Source organism: Neopsephotus bourkii, unplaced genomic scaffold, assembly GCF_033783945.1.
Source record: "Neopsephotus bourkii isolate Nb327-2 ecotype Australia unplaced genomic scaffold, CSIRO-AGI_Nbou_v1 NB_1634, whole genome shotgun sequence".
Taxonomy (NCBI): domain Eukaryota; kingdom Metazoa; phylum Chordata; class Aves; order Psittaciformes; family Psittacidae; genus Neopsephotus; species Neopsephotus bourkii.
Window position 1 is genome coordinate 7,056,670 of NW_026902109.1, and position 24,626 is coordinate 7,081,295.

At 39.7% G+C, this 24,626-nt stretch overlaps 1 protein-coding gene across 1 annotated transcript in view; it reads left to right on the forward strand.

Annotated features, from left to right (window-relative positions):
* Positions 1-1,483: 1,483 nt before the first annotated feature.
* The window catches only part of ANK3 (ankyrin 3), a 382,424-nt gene continuing 359,281 nt past the window's right edge, over positions 1,484-24,626 (forward strand). Inside the window, exon 1 of the mRNA XM_061374052.1 lies at positions 1,484-1,734. Within this exon, the coding sequence (XP_061230036.1) occupies positions 1,681-1,734 (54 nt within the window). The 5' untranslated portion in view covers positions 1,484-1,680. The remainder of the gene's footprint in view (positions 1,735-24,626) is intronic.

Below are 24,626 nucleotides of genomic sequence, written 5' to 3' on the forward strand. Positions count from 1 at the left end.
CGCAGTGGTGGTGTGGTATGTAAGACTCATAAAAATAGTGCATGGCATAGCCACAGAGATGATAATTGCCACTACCGGTGATAGTACTGCTTGCCAGTAAACATGACTAGCCCCCCTTCATGCCTTCTTTTAGCCTGTATGGGGGTAGTGATCCATTTTTCCCCCCATCTCCTCTGACTCCTGGTTCTCTGAGTGGGCTGAGGAAATGAGTCACATCCAAAATAAGAGGGATAAAGACATTCTGGGGAATTAACTTTTCCTTATGAGACACATCCAAGTGCTGTAGTTAAATATTTTTATTTGTCTCTATATACAAAGGAGAAAAACGTACATCTTCTAGAGAAAGTGACAAGCAATTAGTTACATAGTATCAAGAAGATGTAAAAAATGTGTATAGTCAGTTTATACAGCTGGGTATTCACTCTGCAAATTGCATCTACAGCACAAAGACCTCTGGTAGTACAAAGTAACCGGACTAAGACATTATGAGCAATATTTGTAAGCAAATTAGTGCTTAATAGTATTTGTTGTGTTTAGCCACTGCTAACAGATAAATTAAGTGCTAATGAAAACCAAAGAAATAGGTTGGTGGACCAGAACAGGCTTCTGGGAGGGGAAGAGAAATAAGATGACTGGATAATTTAAGTTAAAACTAAAATCATTACTTTTGTAATACTTTCACGATTTCAAGTCCTGATAAAACACACTTTAATAAGAATGATTCAGAGATTTTTCAGTGCTAAGAAAAAATACAAGTAGAATTACTGGTTTGATCAATGCAGTAGCTCATGTGTGGGGTTTGCATAGCCATCAGCTTTGACTGGTATGGAGGGAACACCACCCAGACTGCCTTAGCTAGATTGAAGAGCGTTATGAGTACGAACTTATCATTATCCTTAGAAGCAACTCACCATTGTACTCAGTGGGTGTTCTCCTGCTGCTTTTCACACTTAAGCCACACTGGATTTGCATTACTGTAAATATACTACACCTGTAGCACTCATTCTCGAAACCCAGCGGCTTTAACCATGGTAAAGAATGCATTAGTGCCAAACTAAAGGCTTTGGTTAGCTTTTAGATTTTGCTTAACAAACTTCAGCTGGGCTCCCCAAACCGCATCCTCTAGAACGATCTGCGGGCAGGAAGGAGCAGCTGCAGCCACTAGACTTGCCTTAGGGGCTGGCGCTTGTAGTTGGAGACCGCCGTTCCCAGGTGAGCCACAGTGCAGGTGGCCCGGCCACACCTGGGGGGCTCCGGCGCGGCGCGGGTGTTCTCTGGCCCTTCTGAACCCTCTGGTACCTGCCCCTCTCTGGCTTTCTCGCAGGGGAGACCTCGCAGCGCTCTCCCCACCGCAGGGCACCTCGGTGTGGGAGGTCATGCGTGCTGGCAGTGCCCGGCCGCCCCTGCCGTCGAGGGCCGCAGCCTCCAGGCCGCGCCCCGCTGCCTAGAGACGGGGCGGGACAACGGCAGCCCCCGGAGCGAGCGGCCGGGCCCGGGATTCGAGCGAGCCCGCCCCTGTCCTGCCTGCCGCAGGAAGAGAGGCACCGGAGGGGCTCGGCTCCACCTGAGGGGGCGGTGGCTGCCGCGAGGGGCAGGCCCGCCCGCCGGTCGGGGTGAGCCCGGGACGGCTCTGCCCCCGCGCTGGGCGAGGTGAGGAGAGGTGCCTGGGAGCGCTGCAACATGGCCTCCGCCTCCTCCTCCTCCCGTCCCGCGGGACGGGGCGGCAGAGACCAGGTGAGCGCGCACTTCTCGGTCCCGCACCGCTGCCGTCGAGCGGGCTGAGGGCACGGCGCCGGTGCCGGCGGCTCCTTCTGCTTTTCCTCCTTTTCTTCTTCTCCCTTCTTCCCTTCTCCGTTCCCGGCGGAGAGGGGCTAGCGCCCGCCGGGCTGCGAACGGCGACACCGACGGTGGCTCCGGGCTGCGATTGCGGCGTGGAGCGCGTCCGCACCGAGAGATGAGCGGCTCGCGCTGCCGCGGTTAACGGGCGCCGCCTGGCAGCGCCTTCCCCGGGGCACCCCGGAGTGAGGGGAGCGGCGCTGCGCGGCCCCCGCCTCGGCCAGGTGTGAAGGCTGAAGCCCCAGCTCTGTGTCCGGGGCCTGCCTGCTGCTCAAGCCGGGCGGGAGGGGAGCGTTGCTCTGCGTCTCCTGGGCCAAAAGCTGTCGAAAACGTCTTGTGAAGCAGCGGCATGGCCATACGTTAACGCTCGTGCTGTTAGGAATAAAGCGCTTCAACTCGCTGGTAACTAGTTAGTGTATGGCGTGTGCTTGGTTTGCCTGGCTTGCTTGTTTTTCACATCTCAGTCATGAATCGGCGATGCGCTTGTGGGATGGAGGCTGAGAACCCTTTGGGGTGAGGGTAGAGTCTCTATCCTCACCTGATGCCTGGACACCAGTCCTGCGAGTCGCTGGTGGGAATGTGGTGGCCGACGTAACACTGTCACCTGGGGGACAACAGAAGGGTGTCTGTGTCAAACCAGTGTTGTTTTTGCCAGCAGCAGGGCAGGTGAAGAGAAGGTGCTGTGGAAAACTTTGCTGCAGTGTGGTGTGGGTGGCCATGAGGGTTGTTCTCCCTGTTCTCCCTCCTCCACAGTGGTTAGTCCCAGGGTCAGGTGAAGGAGCTTTGCCACGGTGTTGTGTGCCCTGAGGTATTTGATGTGTTCACTTTCTGATTGTCATGCTGACAAATGCTTCCTTGTGTCACGAGTGAGTGGACTGGTCTGCCATTTTTCCAGCTGAACACAAATGGCATAATCAGTTTTAACTGTGAAGAACTGTGTTCTCAGGGCAAAGAAAGAGCATATTTTGGTCTGTTACACAATGTCGGACCAGCAAAATGACACTTCTCCCAGTAAAAGTAAGTTTTAAAGGATTGCAAAAGTATGATAAATGTGAGGGGAGTTGTTTTGGCGGTTTTTGTTGGTTTAGTTTTCTATTTTTTTTTATTTTTTTTTCTCCTTTGGGCTATATGCCCAGAACTACTGAAACTAAAACTGAAAACTAAGATTAAAGCTATAATTGATGAGGGCTGCATCAGCTTTATCCTTTTGTGTGTGTGTGTGTGTGTGTGTGTGTGTGTGTGTATGTGTGTGAAGTTGGTATCTTTAATTATTAAACCTCCCTGCTTTTAATGCCACATTTTCTATTACTTGAAGCATTTAATATCCCATCTCCTTTGTCCAGTTATCTCCCTTGTTGTAGAGCACTAGGATTTCTCATGTTTCTCCCTCAAATTTGTCTACTGTTCATGCTTTAAAATGGAGTATAAATTAGTGCCACAAGAGGACTGATCGTCTAGAAGCAAAGCACTGTCCTGGTAGCCAGGTCCTCTCAAGTTCTGGCTCAGATAGCTGCTGTTCCCCCTACTTGTAACTTCTTCATTCTGTGAGACCTATGTTTGAAGGAGAGCACCTAGGATGTGAAGACAGAACGTCTTGCTGTGGTGTCAACACTACGGGCATTTTTCCCTTCATCTTTTTCAACAGTTGGCTCAAGAATAAATGGAGAAAATGTGACCTCTGGTGTGTTCACAAAGTGAGCAGCTTCCAGGCTTATTCTGAAAGGTTTGTAATCTAGGCCATGTTGAAAGCCTTGAAGCATTGAGTCCCTAAAGAAGCTGTTCTGTCTCCAAACTGTGGATGTTACATCTTGTATTTGGAGTAGCTTCAGGACTTTTGGGGAGACTCAGCTTTGTCCTCTGGGCTCTGGTCTTTCAGACCATCAAGGGCAGCAGATTTCCCATTGTTTTCTGCAGACTGTTAGGTCAGGCTTTCAATTTTTAGGGTATTTCTTTGTGTGGTCGGGTTTTTTTCATCCCCCCAAGTTTTGGGGTGTGTAAAATGCTCAGATTTTCAGACACTATTCATGTCTAGTGTTGAAAGTGGGGACATGTTTTGAAACAGTGTTTTTTGTGAGCTCACAAGAGGCTTTTCTGCTGTCACAAATCTCTCTCTGATGTCCTAGACACTTCCTGTGGGAAAATTGCTAATGCTCATCACTTGACTTCTGTTATAAAATGATACTGTACTATCATGGGCTGCTGCTATGCTGATACTTGCCAGAGGTTAAGGTTGAGGTTTTTTGTTACTGAAAAAATCATCACCTCTCCCATCTTCTCCAGATACTAATTTATTGGCCCTGTGACTTTTTCATAGTTTTTTTTTTTTTTTTTTCCCTCCAGCATTATCCTTGTAGGTCACTGACAGTGCTGCTTTTTCTGAAGTTTTTATGTGTGGCCAATTTACAGTACTGTAAGGAGACCTGACTTTGAATTTCAGAAATGAGAAACTTACACTTTTTTATATTTTGCCACTTAAAACTGAACTTAGTTTTAAGGGGAACATTGGTGGGGAGAGGAGATTGGTTGGTCATATGGCTGTGCAGGGGAAGAAGAAACCCAACCTGTGTTCAAATATTAAAGTCATGTTATTCTCATGGAAAAATCTAATGTTCAAGTAAAAGTTATTTCACAGAATAAGCTTTCAATTGTGATCTGTAGGACCACAAATCCAACCATGGGTGCTCTGAAAAATGATAATAAACCTGGAATTTCTTTGGTCATTGAAAAATGTGGGGAGAGGTATTCCTGTAGTTAAAAAAAAAAAAAAAAACAAAACAAAACCAAAAAACCCTAAAAAAGCAAACAAAAAATACCCCCACCAAACTTCAAAACCCAACCCAAAAGTAATCAACCCCCAAGTCCCTAAACTGTCTGTATAGTATACAGACCAGACTATCTGAGTCTCAATTCTAGATAAATGCTCAATATAGTTAAGTTCTTGCCACTGTTCTCTATTCTGGTTTTATCCTACTTTTTTACCAGTTTACCTTTTTTTTTTGTTTGTTTGTTTGTTTGGTTTTTTATTTTCCTCCAAACTATTTAGATTTCTGTTTCTCAAAATTCAGTGGTCTTGACACCATGTAGAAACTGTTGACATAATACTGCAGTGGCTGATTACCTATTAAAAGTAATTTTTTGCCACTCTTCTGTTGTCTGAAGTGTGAACATTTCCCATGTATCAGGTTTTGTTGACAATGGTACTCTTACTCCTATTGGCATGGCTGTCAGTATGACAAAATAGGATGTGGCATGCTGCATTAATCTGGGAAAAGCATGGGTTTCCAGTCTTTAATCAGGCAAAGCTTTATTAACTCTATGAGGGAGTTTGATGATGAATTTGCCTAAGGAAGTGCTTTTTTTTCCTTTTTTTTTTAAATTTTTTTTAATTTTTTTAATAAAGCTCATGGCACTTGGTATCTTTTTCTAGAGACGCAGAGAGTGGCATAGAACCTGGGGCAAGAGTGTAACAGAAAAGACTTCTATGGGTTTTATGCTTCAACTCTGAAATGCATAATGTTAAATAGGTATTTATAATGGTGACATGTCTGAGAAGGAAAATAAGAGTTTTGAAGTTGGAATTTTCTGAAATAAATACTTCAAAATGGCTTCAAATTTTTTTTTTTAATGTCATAAAACTAGCTTGCATTCCATTCCTTTCTTCCCTGAAAAAAATTAGGCAAAATAGGAAATAATGTTGCTTCTTTTTTAATATCTGAAAGAGGGGAAAAAGAGGGAACTCCAAACTGTTAGTCTCATCTTCAGTAGTTAAGCGATGCCACAACTTTGCTACTGTTTTGGTAACTTGCAGGTACAGTCTGATGGCTGGTGTTGATTAGCTTTTTCTCTCACCTGTTGAATTACATTAGCATTCACATAAAATACATATGAAATAATAGTTGTTTGCGCTGTCTGTTTCTGTTGTACTTGCTATTTGGGATGTAGTATGTCTTTGTAGAGAGGGTATGTTGCAGGCTGACAATGGGTGAGGAGGATGAAGACAACAGCAAAGAAAATCGCTTTATTAAAATATTGACTAGGGTGATGGTGAAATTCTGAGGATCTTGCTTTGCTCGTGTCAGTTGTTGCCTTGTTCACTTAAAGGTTTTTTACTCTTACAGTCTTTGCTCAGGTTTGAGCAAAACTCACTGTGTTTATTCTTGGAGAAGTAGATGATCCTTTTACACTGCCCTGTGATATCCCACAAAAATGAATCTAGTATTAGCTACTTAATGATACTGTAATTTCTTCTGTTAAATCCATGTAAAACTTCAGTTCCTACTGACTTGTTAAAGAGGAAAAGGTACCATATTTGCCTTCAATTGCTTTAAAATCTAGAGAGTTATTCTCCAGGGGTATAGCTAGGTTGGTGCCCTTCAAAGGAGAAATTGTTCAAAGTTTCCATATTATATCTGATGTATGCATCAAGACTTTATTAGTAGGGATTATTGAGTCTATCTGATAATAATAACTTAGAAAACATTATGAGCTAATGAAAGGAGTTCAGTGTAGTATAGCTGTAGTCAGCTGCATTCATGGGCTGAAACCTTCGCATCTGCCCTGTGTTGCTAGTGCTAAAGCAAGAGCTGGCTGAGCTTCTGCACTGACCTTCTGTCTTATTTTAAACAGGTGTGATGACAGCTCCTTTTAGTAGGAGAAATAAAGTAACATTCTGCAATGGCAGAGTAGTTGGTGATGTGCATGTAATATAAGTACTTGTTTCTTATTGAGAGTCTTTATAGAGTTTTTATTTCAGGCTTTAAAGCCTCTGTGATAAATCATATTTGGAAAGTGTTTTTAAAGCAGTCCTAATGGAGTTTATTTTCAGATAACTTGTGTAGAACCAAAGTAAGTTGGTTTTATGATATTTGCTTGCTATTGTTACTAGTACTATTTTTAAGTGTGTGGGTTTTTTGTTTTAAATAAAGGAGTATGGATTCTCTAGCTTTCATGGCAATTAGCTTGCTCTATGAAAAGGCAGAGATTGGAAAGGTTATGAATGACCCCATGCTGACCTAATAATCAAGAGATGTAGTTCTGCTTTTATTTTTTTATTGTCTCAGAATTTCTGCCTGTTGCTGTGTTGAAGGTGATGATTGCGCAGTTGGTGAGGAGTTATCTAGCATTAGGAAGATGTTTGGGCAGCTGCATCTATTTTTCTTCTGGATTTGAAAGTTAGAAGTCCGAAGTGCTCTGTGGGAGGAAGTGTCCATTTTCTTGCAAACATTATATGTAAATGACTTGTTTGGTTTTGCTTGGTAGATTTTTGTTGCATGTCTCTCACTCTTAAAACATCACCTGCTTTTCTGTTTCTTGCCCTCATTTTTTAGGGGGAGGGACATTTTACTTAATTTCTCTTTTCCATGCTGTAAGCTCAGACTTATTTCTGTCACTTTAACAGTTTAGTGGAGCCTTGGGCTACAGACCAATTTCTGTGCAGGTTTGGTTTCCTCAAAACACCTGTTTAGCTTTAGGACTGGGTCAAAGAAAATTCATCCTCAAACTGTTTGGATTTAATGTGCAGAGAAGTCTGAGTCATGCCAAAGAATAGGGTTTGACAAAGCTGAAAAATTGATTATTAGTTTTATTCTTCACTTTTCTTGCTGAGATAAGTCTGGTCTATGTATGAACCTACGACAGATTTTAAAAGCAGAAGAGTCCATCTCTTTCAATGGGAAAGCAAGGCTCATGGGGGATGGGGTAAGCAGCAGAACTGCAGTTGCTGCTTACTGAGTACAGTTAATTTGAGCCATTAAAACTTTTCCTTGTTTCTCTACTACTTTACTTTTATTTTGGAGCTTTCTGTTTGTTTGTGCTGTGAAGGAATCCCAAGAAGCAGGCTGCTTTGCTTCTGTACTGCAGGACTGACCCTTTTATGAAGCTGCTTGGGGATTGATGTGTAAAGTTTATTGAGGCAGCTGGGTGAGGAGTCTTGTAAATGCGGAGGGAGAATTTTACAAGGCCAAGTGACCTTAATGTGCTCTTTAGATTTTATCTTTGGGGCATAATAAAACACTGAAATCTTAACATAAAAGTTGGGTCAGCCAGCCTTCTGTACTAATATCAATATTGTACTCAGGGAAAGAAAAAAAGACTTCTAAAAAGAAAGAGTCATCTAATGATAGGTAGAAGTATTCCACAATATTAAAAAAACCCCAGTTAATATATGGTAATTATGTGATAGACATTAAGGGAGAGGTTAATTAACTTGGTAAAACCAGAAAGAGTAGCAATGACTTTACAATAATCTTTGAAGGAAAAACTGTAGAAGACAATAAAAAGAAAAGAGGGGTTGGGGATGTGTAGGGGGCGAGAACACGTAACTCAGTATGAGTGTTAAAATTTATTTAAAAAGAGAAACTACAAGGTGTGCATGGTGTGTTTTATTTTGGTGGTGGTTTTGATTTTCTTTTGTTTTTATAGATATCCTAAGCCATTTCTGTAAGCGACTATCTCATCAGAGATTAGATTTAAGGCACAGTAATTATGTTATTGTCCTATATCTCAAGTCATATGACTCCATTGTGTAATATCTGAGGTACATGAACATATATCACCCAGAACCTTAAAGGCAAGTTGCCTTTAAGGTGTGGTAAGTGGTGAGGCAAAGGAAGTCAAAGATGGAAGATATTCTTAACAGCTGCTTACAACACTTCACTTGAGAATATAATACACACCTAGCCTTGCTCTTGAAGTTTTTGGAGATTTTAGGCGTAATAGCTACTGAGATATTGTGTTAAAATTTCATTGGGCTTTAAATTAGGAAAAGTTGAATATTCATGTGGCTTCTAAGTATCTTGCCTTAAACCTTTTGTTATGTGTTTTTTTTTAAAACTGTACGATGTCTAAAGTTGTTACTTTCCATGTCCTTTTTAATATTATGTGGGTCAGCTGCTTTGTGCTCTGGCTGAGGTAGCATAAGCATCTTGGTTTTTATTTAACCTGAGCCTCTGTAATGGCATAATTTGCCTCATTACATTCATAGTGTTGTGTAAGAATCTGATTATTTTTCTGCACAGCTTCGTAAGCCTGCTTTACTTTATTTGGGGAATTCATGTCAGATTCTTCGGGTACAGGCTACTGTACTTGCAACCTGACAAAGACTGGGTACAAATCCAGTATGTTTCAGGATATGGACTTGCTCTGTGGCATTCATTTTTACAAGGAATGGCTTGTGCTACAGACATGACCCCATTTTGTAGGTGAAAGATCTATAGGTGTGATTCAGGGTTTTGTGTATCTGGTAGGATGGCAGAACCCATTTCCTCTGTTATTTTCCTCTACACCTTGATTCTGCTTGCTCCTGTTCAAAGAATGCTTCAGAAAGAGCATGTAAGGGTATGTCTGAGAAGGCAAGTTTCACAGGTCATGACTTTGCAAATGTGAGTCAGACTTACTCTGGGATAGGAGCCTCTGGTGGGAATAAGCTACAGTGAAAAAGGAAAAGGCAAGAACTTCTAAATGGCATTCACCTCTTACAAATTTTCTGTGTAGAACAGTGCAGGGATTTTTATATTCAGGAGCATATGCAGTTCACAGGGCTTAACTTGAGACTTGCTTAGTCTGAGACTCTGTGCTTGTATCCTAGGCTGGGAGCTCAGCCTATAGTTTCATCATCTGGTTCCAGTGCCTTAATACCTGAAAACAGTAGAGTACTTTTTCTGTTGTGCTGTTCCCCTCTTTCCTCCTCCTTTGCTGCATCAAATCTACCATGCTCTGGTTATCCTTGCAGTCCTTTGTGGAAAAAAACCCATTTATTTACTGGCTTCCTTCCCGTTGATATCGCTCTGTGAAATTACTTTAATTCAGTAGGGTACTCTTGTTTTTGAAGTTATTGCTTTTCCCTATATTGATACAGATTTTGCAGCCTTTAGTAATTTTGGTGATGCAGCTTACAGCACAGTTTTGAAGAGTGTTCTGTTGCTGTAGTTGGGGAGAGATGGACTGTAGCAAAGTTGTGGCAGGGATCAGGGCAGGTGCTTTGCTACTTGTTTTCATTGCTACAGAAGATGTTATGTAAATGCATTGAGACTTTCCTCTGATTTCAGTGATGTAATGTTTCATAAATAAGCATTGTGCTGTTTAAAACTCAGATGTCAGAGGTAGCAAGGTAAATGAATTCAGAGAAAATGTGACATCTGAAGAGTAATAAACTTTTCCAATGATCCGTACATACAAGCTAATATGGCATTCTAGGGAAACCCACTGGAAAACAGTATCTTTCTGAAAGGGTCTGAAAAATAGTGATGTGTTTACCCTTGTTTGGTGGAAATGTCTGAGACTAGCAGTAAGAGGTGCAGTAACTCCTGAATGAAGTTGCTTTATCAAGTCTCATGAAAAACAGCAATAGTTTTGATATAAAGATAATGTATACAGTCTATTGTTCTAATTGAGTCATAAATCAAACAAGCTCCCCCCCCCTAAAAAAGAAGTGGGGAGGAGGGAAGACTGCACATGCATCAGTCTGTCAGTTCAGCATACTTTACTGTGTGAGACCTGCATTTCTTTTCATCGACTCTATTCCTGCAAAACTGCTTTGTGATCTTAGTCTTGATGTGGGTCAAAAGGGGAAGATTGTTAACATTCCTCCTGCCCCTCTCCATCACCATCAGCAGTTCTCTGTGTACATCAGTCCTTTGGGCTTATGTGGGAGAGGACAGGGGAATCTTGTGCTGCTTATAATCACTCTTCCAAACATTAAGCTCAATCTGCAGCTCATCTGGACAATAACTCAGCTGCCTATTTTTAATATTTATTATGAATTGTGATTGATTTATTAATTGGAATGCCAACATTGCTGGCATACAAGTATTTTCAGATTTTATCGGCACTCGTGCTCATCATGAAGTCTGACACAGGTAAAGAAACAGTCTTTCTCCAAGAGAGTCATAATTCTAGGCAGGGTTCTCAGTAACGGTCCTTTAAAGATTGTCTTGCCCCGGTTGGCAGCTTTAAAATTGTTGCTTATTTGTGTGGCTCTTTCTCACCACTTGTTTTGATACTCCTATAGTTCCACTGTGACAGGTTTGGTTTTTTGAGATAAAAACAACTACATTTTTTTGCTAGATTTGAACAGCTTTGAAATGGAAATGTCCTTTGTTCTGCAAATGAGTTATACTGGATTGTTAGAAGCAGTTTAGAATGGCATGTTACAGTGATACAACTAGGTAACAACATGCATCTGAAGAGATTAAGAACCTTTCATTTTATGTTGCATTTGTTCCAATCATCATAACTAATGAAATGCCTGTCTCTTCCCTGCAGTCTCTTTCCCTTGTCTTTAATGTGTCCATCTTCCTAAAGAACTTGTTAAAGAACGTGATGTTGTTGAACAATATTCCCTTGATCAAACAGTAACAAAAGAAAATACAATATTCAGTAGTGATCTTTAGCTTGAAAAGCAAATGTACAAAGATTATTAACCTTATACTGAGCTCAAATATGTTCCCTGCTGGGGGGAGGGGAGATTATACCAAATATGGTTATTGCAAAGGTTACACACTGGGGAGAAAAAAGCTTAGAAACAGAACTTTTTATAGATAATATATAGATAAGATTAAGAGGATATGTGAATGTGTAGTGTATAAAAAGATGCTAATAAGTAACAGCAAATCCCATAAACCTTGTACATTTTATGGTTATTGCTTTTACTGGTTTCTTAACAAAACCAGTGTATTGTAATGGAAGAGTCTAAAGTAATTTTATTTAGTCAGCTGCATGGTACATTTAACTCGACTGTGACATTCAAGAAACAAAAAGAAATACCATTCAGATTGCTCCATGAAAGGAGAAGAATTGTCCTGGGCACCTGTAACTTCATCATCTGCTTATTTTTATGCCAATTCCACATACTGCAGATGATTTTGGCAGTTTAGCATGATAAGCGTGTTATGCTTTCTGCATGAAGGACACTAGTATCTGAAAAAAACCTTCAATACTAGTGTAAATAAACCACTTGAATGTTTTGGTTTATTATGTATAACCCATTTGTTTTTGTGACAGTTGTTGCTGATGTGAGCATAGCAAATCCAGCTGTACTAGTCACTCAGTCATTGTTAGGGGTTTGTTTGTTTTTTTTAAGCTAAAACAATATACAGTACTCTGCAGAATTCCAGACTTTAAGAACCTTGTAAAGCACTGATACAAGTTGTGTACTAAGTATAATGTATGAACGATTTGACCTTCACACATTATAGTGAGTTTCATATAGTAAATTCTGTTAAAGTAATAATACTGCAACAGTTAATAAATAGTAATCAATTCTACTGCAGCTGTCTCTAGCTAGAGGATGAAAGTGCTGTGTGATTGCTGCTATATGTGATCATTTCTACTGGCTGAAACAAAAACTACATTGCTGTAATTTCTTACCAATATTTCTATTAAAAAGTTACATTATTTTGTATTGGGTGGAATCACAGCTGTTAGTTCTTGTCATCCATACTCACCACTGTCACTCAATAGTTTATGCCTTCTTCTAGGCTTTGTACCGTAGCAGAGTCTGTAAGGTTAAGGAAGTGTAATTGGCTCTGTCCCTTGCATGTGCAGAGCTGCTGACTGGTTTGACTTCTAGGTGCTGAATAGTGAGCTGTCACCGGGGTTGGAAAAAATGCGGTTCCTCTTAATAACAGACCTTAAGACTATACAATCCTATTGTGGAATACTAATTTAGGTGATGTAATGGCCAGGGAAATGAGTGGTAGCAGTATGGAGAATTGACAGTTTATTTATTTATTTATTTATTCATATCTGTTTTGAGAGCTGATTGGAAGAAAGATTTGGATGAAATGTAGAGCAGCTTCTCAGAGCTGAAATTCTAGAGTTGAAATATTTAGAAGAATGAATTATTGATGTATATATACACTCTCAGTTTTTTATATGTAAAAACTGATTCAAAGTGTATATACATTTGAATTTTATGTAATAACAACTGGGAAAGAAGTGTCACAGAGATATGAAACAAAGGGAGCAGATAACCAGTCAGTACGTATGGCCAGATGCTAGGGGAGTAATATCGGTAAGAGGTCTCAGCAGCCAAATTATTTCTACTATAATGATGTTGGTGCCTGAAACTCTGACTCCAGGTGCTTGTATCTGTCCTGCTGGTTTGCATGTTTGGCAGCCACTCTGAAGAAGCTTCAACCTAGAATACTGGTGTCTGTTAAGGAAGGAGGGGGCCTATGTAGCATGACCTCTGGAAGATGAGAGGTTTAGCTGAAGAAGGGGTAGAAGGACAATCTTGAGTCTTTCCTGTCCATCAGCGGTACCTTCAGCAGTTCTGAGTATGTCCTTTGCTAGTACTTCTGTCAGGTCCTGGGTGCTCAGTTGTTAGTTTTGGCAAGGCATCTCATACAGATGCTGTCTTCCATGGTTGCATGAAAGCTTTATTGATCATTTTTGCTGTGTGTGATGCAGGTGTTACGGTTTCCCCTGTATACCTAGATGTGTTTGGCTGTCATTAAAATTAATCTGGAATAGAAAGCTGGTCATTAAGAAATAGCCTTATATTTAACTAATTGTGATATAGATGGGCTCAAAAACCTGCTGACATTAATAGAAATTTTGAAGCTGATTTTGGTGCTAGAGTGTCTCTTTTTATCTGACATTACAGTAACATTTTCTACTTCAACAGCAATTTTTTGTTCACTTTCATAATGATTACGTAGATAATAATAAAACTTGCACTGCTTGGTGGTGGTCTCTTTGAGAAAGACAATATTGAATTTATTTTACTAGGAATCCCCCAACTTCTAGTGAAATGCAAGACCTGTGCCCAGTGGATTAAGATACAATCTTACCTTCCTAAGCCCGCTGAATCTTCTTCCAATAAAAAAGAAGCCACACACATGAAAGCAAATGAACAAAACAAAAACCACTAAACAAACAGCACTTCTCCTGCCCACTCCCAACCAGACAATAAAAACTAGTATTTAATTTCTCTTTTGAGATCTTGATGCTTCCCATCAGTGTTATAGGGAACTCCTGAGTACTGCAGTGGGTGACCTCTGATCTCTGGGACTGCTGCATGCTCTGAAATCTTGTTGTCAGTGCAAATCAGTTCTGTAGTCCCATCGTAGGCCACCAAATTGGTCAGGCAGGATTTCCCCTTAGTGAAGCCATGCTGGCTGTCACCAAGCACCTTGTTGTTTTTCATGTGCCTTAGCATGCCTTCCAGGAGAATCTGCTCCAAGATTTTGCCAGGCACAGAGGTGAGACTGACTGCTCTGTAATTCCCTGGGGGAGGGTGTCTATTTTTAACTGTGCCTGTTTAACTCTTGGCACTTGTCAAGGAAAATACCTCTCTCTGCATTTTGGTTTGTCGGTTTTGTTTTTTTTTTGTGTGGTTTTTTTTTTTTTTTTTGTATTTAGCATTGTGTCCTGTGTAACCAAATCTCCCAACATGAAACAGAACGCAGAGAACCCCACATCTCTCAGTGGGGTTAATGTATGGGGCCAGCTGAGCAGAAATGAAGGTTGAATTTCTATTGCCAGTCACTTAACTGCAAACAGTGCTTTTAGGACTACAGCTCCTCCAAAGTCCTCTGCCAATGTGTAAGTGTCTTGCAGTTTCCCTGACAGAAGGAATTTCCTTGCTGTTTAACTTAGATTTGTCATATAGCTGCCCCCAGCATCTTGCCAGCTGTTTTGTTGGTGATCTCTCTTGCTTGTAAGAGTGGGTAGATGTTTGCCACTCTTGTCATAATGTTTCTTCTCTGCTTTCCTGGCAGATCCTTGTGACTACTACGTGCCTGATTATTCTCTGGGTCAAAAAGCTTGCTTAATGTTGGTAATGCTTTTGTCCATAAGAACCAGTGATCCCCCCAAAGCACTGCCTGGAGCTTTGTGATATTCTCATCATGCTAAATATAAAACCTCTTCCATTTTGCAGAATGTGTTCTTTCCTGTGTTTAGTAACTCTTCCAGTTAATTATTACTTTGCTTTATAACAAGTATCAATGTCTGTATTGTTTCAGTCATGGTGATAAACAGATCTTTGTATGCTTGTACACGGTAGTTTGAGAGGACAAACTCACTGGGTTATCTAATAATGAGCAAAAGCTTTTATTGATGCCACCATGCTGCACACCTGCTAGTTGTAAAAAATTAGTTTAATTTGAAAATGAATCCAGAGATGTTTCACTTCACTACCAGTTAAACCTTTTGCAAGCAAAGAAATCAGGTAGCAATACACTGTTTATTCTTTTTTAATGTATATCTTAATGTGGTATAGGCATTTTTTTTAATCTGTATTCAACTCAGAGGTGGTTATTCCTTATGAAAATCATGATTTATATTTAAATAACAATTACTATAAATAACAAATAAGAATTACTAAAGAAAAGAATGTGTTGTGCTAATTTTTCTCCTTTACCCATGCCCTGTCACAGCTTGGGTGGGGATGGACCTGTATGAAAACTGATCTTGTTTTGATGTTAGTCAGCAGTAAAACTCTGTTTATCTGCTTTCAGTTCTTTAGCATGGCTGACTTCTAATAAATGAACTCGGTGCTCTTCAACTGGGGCTCAGTGATGTGTGCATTCATGTTTAAATGATTAGCCAAGTAGAAAATTGCATGCTCAATAGAAAAATAAATTGAAGATGGTAACATAGTAATATTAATCTTTACTAAATTGTAATAAAATGCTTTGAAACGGAAGAAACATGTATTTTGTGATGTATTTTATTACTAGCAGAAAATTCTCCAGTTTGCATTTATATACGAACAGTTCTTGTCCTGTGTTTAATTAGGTGAACAAGTGAAAATAAGTCTTGCAATTCAGAACTTAAGGAATGTTTGGAGACTTGCACCCAGTTTCTGGTTTGAAAATATTTTAAATATATGAACTTCAAATATTCTAGGTATTCTTTCCCTTCTTATTGCTTACCCCCTCCCACCCCAACAGTTACTAGAGAGTATCACATTCAACCAAATGCTTTTGGCATGTTAACGTGTTTTCCCAGTCTCTTCACGATTCTTCAGGATCTTTATAGTTTTGGTAGGAGTTATAAACTGTGCAGGACTGCACTAATTTTGGCATATTTTCCATAGCTTCTAGGACTTGCTGAACATCGGTTCTAAGCAAATAACTTCAGGGTGTCTTGGGGCACAGATTACAACAGCCTAAACACAGCCATGTTTATGGTCACAAGTAGCTTGGGTATATCCACTAATCCTCACTCTGTCATTATTGCAGGGCAATCTGAACTTCTTGTGTCGGAACACTGGAGGTTTAGGTCAAGTATTCTTGTTTTTATTCCTCAAAAGGATTTGGATGATTACTGTTATTGTAGGCCTTAATCTCAGTGCTAAGTTTATCACACTGCATGGCCTGATAGCTGAGAATTATCTTGGATGGAGTCTCTGCACTGTAAATTCCTGTGCTCAGAGATTGTCTTTAATCAAAGTTACTACTTTTAAGTGCAAAACGTTTAGTGATCAATTTTAATCTGTCTTAATAGATATCCCACACTGTCACAGAGATACCAATACTTCTCAAAGTCTAAGGGTTTCTAGGGATAAAGTGTGCATCTCTGCATTTAACTGATTTCCATAACTGAGAACCCTTCATCTGTAGAAATGCTTCTTTAGGTGCCTACAGGGATTTTTGACTGGTGTGTGGATGCTCAAGCCTAACAGATTAGAGCAAACTGATTAGAGACAGGTTTAGGAAAGAGTCAGCCACAGGCATGGGACTTAGAGTGTAGGCATGGAACTGGAGTGCTTGAAGGAATTGCACCTGTTATGTGCCAGGCAAGAGCAAGATTAGAAACAAAACTAAAGACTAGTAAATGGCAAAGCTGGTATCATAAAATAGGGTGCAGGGGAATCAAGCAGGGCGTGACTGGTGTTGAGGGAGTGCAGGAACTATAACAGGGAGGAGGGAGATCAGACTTGTGAGCACAACTGTAGGTGAAGGTGCTCCTTCACCTACACTGTCCTTCAGTGTTAGATCTCACTCATGTGCTGAGTCTTGCTCTCCTGACACCTGTGTTTGCCAATGGCCAAATTGTCCAGGTAGCATCTGGCAAGCCTGACACTTATCTGGACCTTTACAAACATGGGTAAGACAAGGTAAAGGTCTTTTGAACCCTTTGAAGGCATGGTTCTATTTTTATGTGACTTGGTCTCTAACTTCATTGACATTATGGAATTTTCTTTTATTTGACATAAGTTTAAAATAGTGGTCAGCTTATATATGAGATAAGATTTAATTTAATGGTCTTCTATTGTAGAGCTATTGATTGTGGTATGTTCCTGTTGAAACGTTTTAATTACATTCTGGTTTTGGATCATGTGCAATACTGAGATTTGCAACTCCCCCCACCCTAGCTAGCATCCTGCAGTGTAAGTCAGATCCAAATACCAGTGTCTATGAAAATGTGATGTAAAGTGTTTGTTTTTTGTTTGTGGCTTTGTTTGGTTTTGTGTGATTTTTTTTTCTTTTTGTTTGTTTTTTAGGCACATTCTTTCTTGTCCAACAAAAAATAAAATATAGCTGATAGAGTGATGTGCTGTCAGCCAAGGTGGAACACTTCAGGATTAGCAGATGGACTTTGTTCTTTGAGAAACCAGGAGGTTCTATGCATTCCTTTCTGTGATGGAACCCTAGAGTTTCCACATCAAAAAATGAGGTGCGGTTTTGAGAGAAGCTGCAACATTGTTTACTTGCATTTTTGCTGACACTTGGAGTTGAAAGGCAGAATACAATGAGTTTCTCCTGTGGTAAGGTGAATGTGGGAAGTGTAAGATTTTGCCTGCAGATCGTGTCGGAGAGATTCCATAGTTTACAGCTACCCCAATGCCCTGTGTGTATTGCGGTGAGAAGAATCCAGGCAGAATGTTCTGAGGGATGCCTTAAAAGAAACTGAAAGAACAGTTGGTATCAGACACAGCCCCAGTTTGTGTTTTCTTGTTTGGTAAGCCTATTGCAAACCTTGAACTTTAAATTTCTGTGGCAAGAATGGACTTGCTATGCTCATTGATGTTTAACTAGTGTCTGAAGCAAATGCAAATGGGTCTGGCAATTCTTGAGTGCTTTCACTTCCTTAGAAGTGACAAACACAATGGATGTGATGTTAATGAGGAACTTTCCAGGTACCTGCAACCCAAACTAAGCAGGAAAATCCCAGATCTGGGGGATAGAACCGGGGCTTACTTTTTTCTGTCTCCCTCTGTCTTAACAGTCTGTTTATGTTCAGGCAGCCCTCACTGAACAGGCAGGGAAAAAAAACTCATCTGCTGTGTACCCAAGAGCCAGCATGATACAGACTATGGAGGAGGGCTAAAACAAGAACCAGCAATTTTATGTAAATCAGGTCATGGTGGATTTCAGCCTTAAAATTTAGAAAATAAGCAACATTAAATGATGTCTTGTGATAAACTTTACAACTGTATCACAGACAGATGCCTGAGAGACTGATCATTTAAAAGGTTTATCAATCCTTAAGAAAGTTGTTTGCTGATCTTAACCCTATCTAATAGGTCAATAGAAAGAAAGACTAGAGTCCTATTTTGCAAATAGACCTTCCTCTTCAAAGGTGAAATGGTCAAATATGAAATGGTCAAAGGTGAAATATGGTCAAAGAAACACTTAAAATTGTGATGGGCAGAAAGGAGACTTTCATGAATTGTACATGTGAACCTGATTCCAGATTTCTGGAGTCACTTTCTGAAAATCGTATTTGGTATGAAACTAAAGCTTTGCCTAGACTGTTATTTAGTAAGTTTGTTTTGTTTAAAGTCACAATACAAATTTGCTAGAGGAGAGGGGATGGTAATATCCTTCCTCCCACTGTTAACTTCTGTAACGTGAATTCCCTCCTGTTCTTCTTTGTCCTATAGTTCTAGACATCACTGGATATGGCTAAGTGAATGTGTGCATTTAAGTGTGTAAACATACACCACTCCTAATTGTTCCTAGAATATAAATGACCATTAGGCTTGAATTTTAATAATCCAAAGTCGTGCTACATGATCAGGTATTTATGACTTGCTACAGGTGGGCTTGGATCTAGGAAGAAGGCAGTTTTCACAAACTGACCTTTTCCTGTATGCACACCTAGACAGTCAGTTCTTTTCCAAGACTTCTTGTTCATTGCACACTTTTTATAGAGTAGTGAGAAATTCTTTTATTTAATCTTCTCTCTGTATGTGTAGGTTCTTCTGTAGTTTGGATCTTTATACAATAGCAGAAATACAAATTGTTAGTCTATTTTCAGTTTCTAGTAATCTTGTACATGATTTCTCTCTGGGGTGTTTCCAAAACTGTTTCCTTTGCTCAAAATAAGTGGTTTTGTTTGATGTCATCAGGATGGGAGAAACAAAGTAAAAGGTTTCCTTATCTTCTTAATATTTCTGTAGCATTACCAACAAAAGAACACCAGCGATGTTAGCATTGGCAAATCTTGAGCACTTTCTTGGTGAGTATTAGATAAGGAAGAATTCTAGGAGAACCTGGAAAAATACTTGGATGTTTCTGCAGTGTATGGATTGTTTGAATTAGAGATAGAAAGAAACTCAGCATGATCACTGATGAATGCCAGCTTAAAGAAAGGAGTGGATGGGGAAAGACTAAAAACTTAGCCATCTAAACTACCAAAGAGGAATTTGTAATTGCTATTTTTTTTATGTAAACAGTTATACTCAGTTCTGTAGTGTACTTCTTGAAGTGAGAGGACAAATATAAAGCCTTGTTTCTTTTGGACTGCTGTAGGATATTTTTAGTTTATTTAATTTTCTATGAAGGGGCTTGCCTGCACGCTGAGAAGAAAATGAAACCAGAAATTGGCTTGCTTGCTCCAGAGGCCACAGAAGCTAAAAAATGGGAAATGCTCATCATGTATCAGTGAGAGAAGGTGCCTTAAATCAGAAATGGGAAGTATTTTTGGCATAAAACTGAAAAAATGGCAACAGCTATTTTGTCCTAAACTTAAGCCTTTGACCTTAAGCTGTTTCTTTGTGTGGATCTTGCCAAATTAGGTCTGGTCTCTTTTTCATCTAATTTAATCTAATTCCAAATAGGGCTGAGAGTTCTTTCCAACAGCTTCATGACATGGCATATTGCCAGAAGTGATACAGATGAATGCTATAAGTGCTTTTCTCAAGTCAGGCTTCCAAGAATCAGCTTTTATGAAAGAAAAAGAAAATATATATGCATTTTTATACTTGCTAACTATTCTCACCTCCCCATTAATTAATTTGGGCTAATCTGATTCTGTTTAGTCACAGGATTTTGAGGCTCACTCTTCTGAGAAAGTGAGCAAACAGGGATACAATACAGAGAGGGATTTGAAAAGCAAATTATTTGGAGGTCTGTAGGTAATGCTTATAAAATGTAAGCCAAAATAATGTCTTGCATTTGGTTTACAGACCTCAGTGTCTGTGAGGTCCCCAAGTGTGGGAGATAGAATAAGTCCTTTCAGGACCTGTGTGGACAGTTCTGTACACTGAAGATCTTATGATCTAAGAAAATTCTGTAGACTGTATTTTTCTTTACAGTTTTATTTGCAGGCTAATTTCATAAGAACAGTTCAGCTCTATTTTTATGTGTAAATTTAATGACCATGGTATCTTGCCTCGAAGCCACCAGGTACGGGCTATCAAGTACAGAGCCACCAGCATTCTTGCAGGGTTAAGTTTTTAGGTGAAAACATTAACTGCAGGATAAATGCTGCCTCAGCTGCTGCATTTTTTTAACCGTATTTTTCTCATTCAAGTTTATTGTATTGTTTCCTGAATAACTATTCAGAGCCTGATGTGGATGCTTAATTTTACACTGAAATTAATGGCTTCTGGATTACTTTCTACTCTTCTCTGCAGCATCCTTCAGTGCAAATAGGTGTTTACTTCCTCACAAGAACAGCAGAGTAAAAGAATTGCTACCCAATTAATACTAATATCATGCTGTTTTCTTGCCTTTGCCTATCTTTCAGGAAGGTACCAGAGAATGTTTGCTTTATATTGGAGTGTAGCACCTGATGAATTGTTCTCCAGGACAGGGATATATATATGTTCCTGAACTGGACCCAGAAAATGGTAGCAGTGTTGTAAATGTGAATTGTTGTCTTCCTGAAAGATTCAGTGTAAGATATATAAAGCTGAAGTCAAAACACAAACATTGTGCAGTGTTCACTTACTGAATAATAGGGCTGTTAATCAGTTACCATAAGGAACTTTGGTTCAACTAAGTATTGTAGGCATGAAGTCTGCTATATTTTTGCTATTAAATCTCTCCAGCAGAGAATGAAAGGGAAGAATTTACCCTTTATTCTCAAAGCATAAATGATTCTAGAGGTAGCAGGTTGAACAGCTCCAGGACTAGGAAATTACAAGTTCCTTTTACTGTTGTTTGTTGCTATGAGCTTTGTTGGTCATTAAGTATGTATAGGAATTACTTCATACCAGTACTTTGTAGGCTGTTGAATCACAGTGCCAACATACAGCCATTCAGCTAAATCACTGTTTAGCCTTGCAATTGTTTCTTTTAGGGAGGAATTGCAGGTGGGAGGCTGAAAGTTCAGGGTAATTATTTCTTTACTGTGTTGAAAACAAGCTCTATGCCTATTGTATGCACTTGCCTCTGAAGTGTAAACAGCTTATACTGTTGAAGTGTTTTGGGAAAGCAGTGAAGGTATTGGAGGAAGGGTGTGCTTTGTTGCTATTTAAGCTTTTGTATTTAGTCGAAGGACTATTATTTCATTTCCATGTACACTTAATTGATTCAGCTCTAAAACTGATGCTGAACATTAGTTTGGATTGATTAGTATGGACTGATCTAACGTACAGGATCTGAGATGCAAAGTATCTTTATTTGCTAAGTAACTCCAGAGGCTGAAGTTTTGCCAGGTATAAAGAGTTTTGATGACCTAGCTCGAGTCGGTCAAGGGGAAAAGCTGTGAACCCGGCTGGTAGCTGCTTCTGTTCCTGTTGTCTGTGTCCAGCTGATTTTTTGTTTCCTGCAGCCTCCTCCAGTTCACCAGGCTGTTGTCATCAGCTTGGCTGGCAAGGCAGCAGCCACAGCCGTAGGAGCTTGTGAAAGCTGGGGGGGGGGGGAAGAAGGGCATGTGAAATACTGAGTTAGGGTGACTTGCTCTCCTATTTCTTGTTTTCACAGCCTCTGCTGGCTGGTAAGCACTCTGGTAGGAGCTGCCAGGTGCAAAAGTGAGATGGAAATTGTGAGCAGAGCCAAGTATGGGAAAAAGTCTAAATCCTAAACCTGTCCATCCTGCTAACAGAATGTAATCATATGGGGATAGCTAGTTGAGAAGATGAATATCCTAGTCAAACCATGTATATATTTTCATCAGCTGAGTGTGTTACTGTATGACCTATTAAATGCACAGCTCTGCAATGATTTGACAGAATGTTTTTGTGAGAGAATGTACTTTTCAGTTTGTTTTTCCTGCAGAGTAATCCTTTCTGTCAGCCTCTCCCTACTGACGCTCAAGACATTTTGAACTTCTCTGTTGCTTTTGATTAACTTTGACAGAGCAGAAACAGTTCAAAGTTAGTTTTCCACAAGCTTCATGAAAATAGGTTAGCAGACAAATTCACATTCCTGGTTTATCCACTGTAGTACGAGTTTGCCATATTGCTACACAGCAAAGAATCTAACTGGAGGGTGGGGAGGAGCAGACAGGGTAAGTTCCAGTGTTCACAAAAATGGCTTGCTTAATTGTGTCACATGCTTATAAAACAGTTGTAGCACCAGCCTTTGTTAAAGTTTACCGAAAAGAAAATTGAGAACCAGCTCAGAGGCTCTGTTCAAAGATACGAAACATATTTAAGAACCAAAGAGTTTGTGTGTTTTTTGTGTTCCTTTTGTTATGTAGTTACTAGGGCCGTGTGCTCAATGGAATTACATTTCTTATCTTCACAAAATCAGGGTTATGGCATAGCCAAGGGCCCCTAACAAGTTAAACAGAAATAATGGGATCTTCATGGTCCTGCCTATGAACTTCTCTTCCTGTAGCTTTGCCATTGTAGAACTTAAGGCAGTACTGCCCATAGATTCCAGACCTCCCCCTATAGGGAGCTAATGGTGCTTTGCAACAAGCATCTGGAGATAACATTTTGTTTTGGTGTGTGTGTGTTTCCACTACACACCCCTGCCAATGGTTCTGTTTCCTTGCTTGTTACTTCCTGCTCCCTCTTGTCTGTGCTTTTGTTCCACTTGTGTCAATGAAAGCATGATTTACTTTTGTTAGTTAGTATTTCAAGAATATTGCCTTTGTGTTTTTACCCCTTGGCTTGGTAGTTCAATTACCATCCATACAACTGGGGAGGTGATTTTTACGCTGTGGGCAGAGGGAAAAGTGAAGCTGTGATTAGTAACTGGTGTTATAAGTGTAGGGCCTTAAATAGAATGGCCTTTGGTTGCTTCAGAAATCGGACTAGGTCCTTTGGATGCCCAGTAGGAACATGCAAGTGGAGTAACTGTCACAGTGCTTTAGCAATTGAGAATACCAAGTCTCTGAGGTTATCAACCTTGGAATGAAACAAGTATGCAGTGTGCCAGGAGGAGGGACAGGAATTCTTAGTTTATCTCTGGGTGAAAGGCCAATTATCAGTCTCCTACCCGTCAAAGAACAGAAGTGGATTTTAATATAGAGAGAAATTGGACTGGGGTAAGGCTTTGCATATTTCTTACAGAGATATTTTGTTAATCAGCGGTTGTTTATTAGCGAGCTGGGAAGCCTGTCCAGTATGAGCTTTCCTTTAAGCCTGTTGTAGGGTGCTGTGAAAACTGAGTTGAAGGACCTACATTTTTTTCACATAACTTTTGGTTTTATCTGTAACAGGCTTTGTGTCTTGAGTCACATTATGAATGTTATCCTACAATATGGATGGGATATTTAAAATATGTAAAGGCAATATATATGTGGAACTCATGAGAACAGTAGTAAAAATCAGTGCATTTTATGTTAAATGGATAGGCTTGGAAACATCTTGCTGTACTCTGAGATGCAGATGTGCTTACAACTGAGCTTTTAGAAAATGAATAGTGTGTATTTACACTGTTCCTGGTACAGCCATGCATATCAGAGATAAAGCTTTATACTTAAATGCATGAGCAGAACTGAAAAAAAAAGTGTTGTTTACTACTTTTTTAGGCAAATGGCCATTAAATAAAACTGTCAGCTGTGTGGTTGCAGTCCATTTTTGTGGTCAGCTGCTATAACAACAATTAAGCATGACACTTTGAATTCCAAAGATGTTGGAAACATTAGAAAGTGTAGATCTACATTTGATACTCAATACACTGGTGTGATCATTTTGATTAGTGTGTTTATATGTGCTCATTTGCCAAGGAGAAAGATGAAAATCAACTATAAAAATGTTCAGTAACCAAAGATGTTTACATAAAATACAGGCATTTTTTGTACACAGTTTTAGAAAGAAGAAGTGATTCATCTTGCCTTTTAGATTTGCTTTTTTCTTGTAGCTTAAGAACAACTTATAGTATGAGTTTCTGTCTCCAGCAATTTTGGTTGCACTCATTTAGTCAGTCTCCCATGAACACATGGGAGCAAAAAAAAGGAAACATACTTTTTAAACCTTAAATGATCAGTTTTCATTAAGTAAGTTCATAGCTCTATCTGGTAGGTCCAGGTGATGCCAAAGTTTAATTACTTAGTTAAATGATTGTTTTAAAATGTATTTGTAGCCTTTCTATTGAATGGACACTTCTATAGATTCTTGGTCAAAATTCTTGAATATGGTTTCCTTAAGTTTGGATTCAGAAGCCTTAATTTAAATGCTGTACTACAAATAATAATAAGGCACTAGGGTTTTA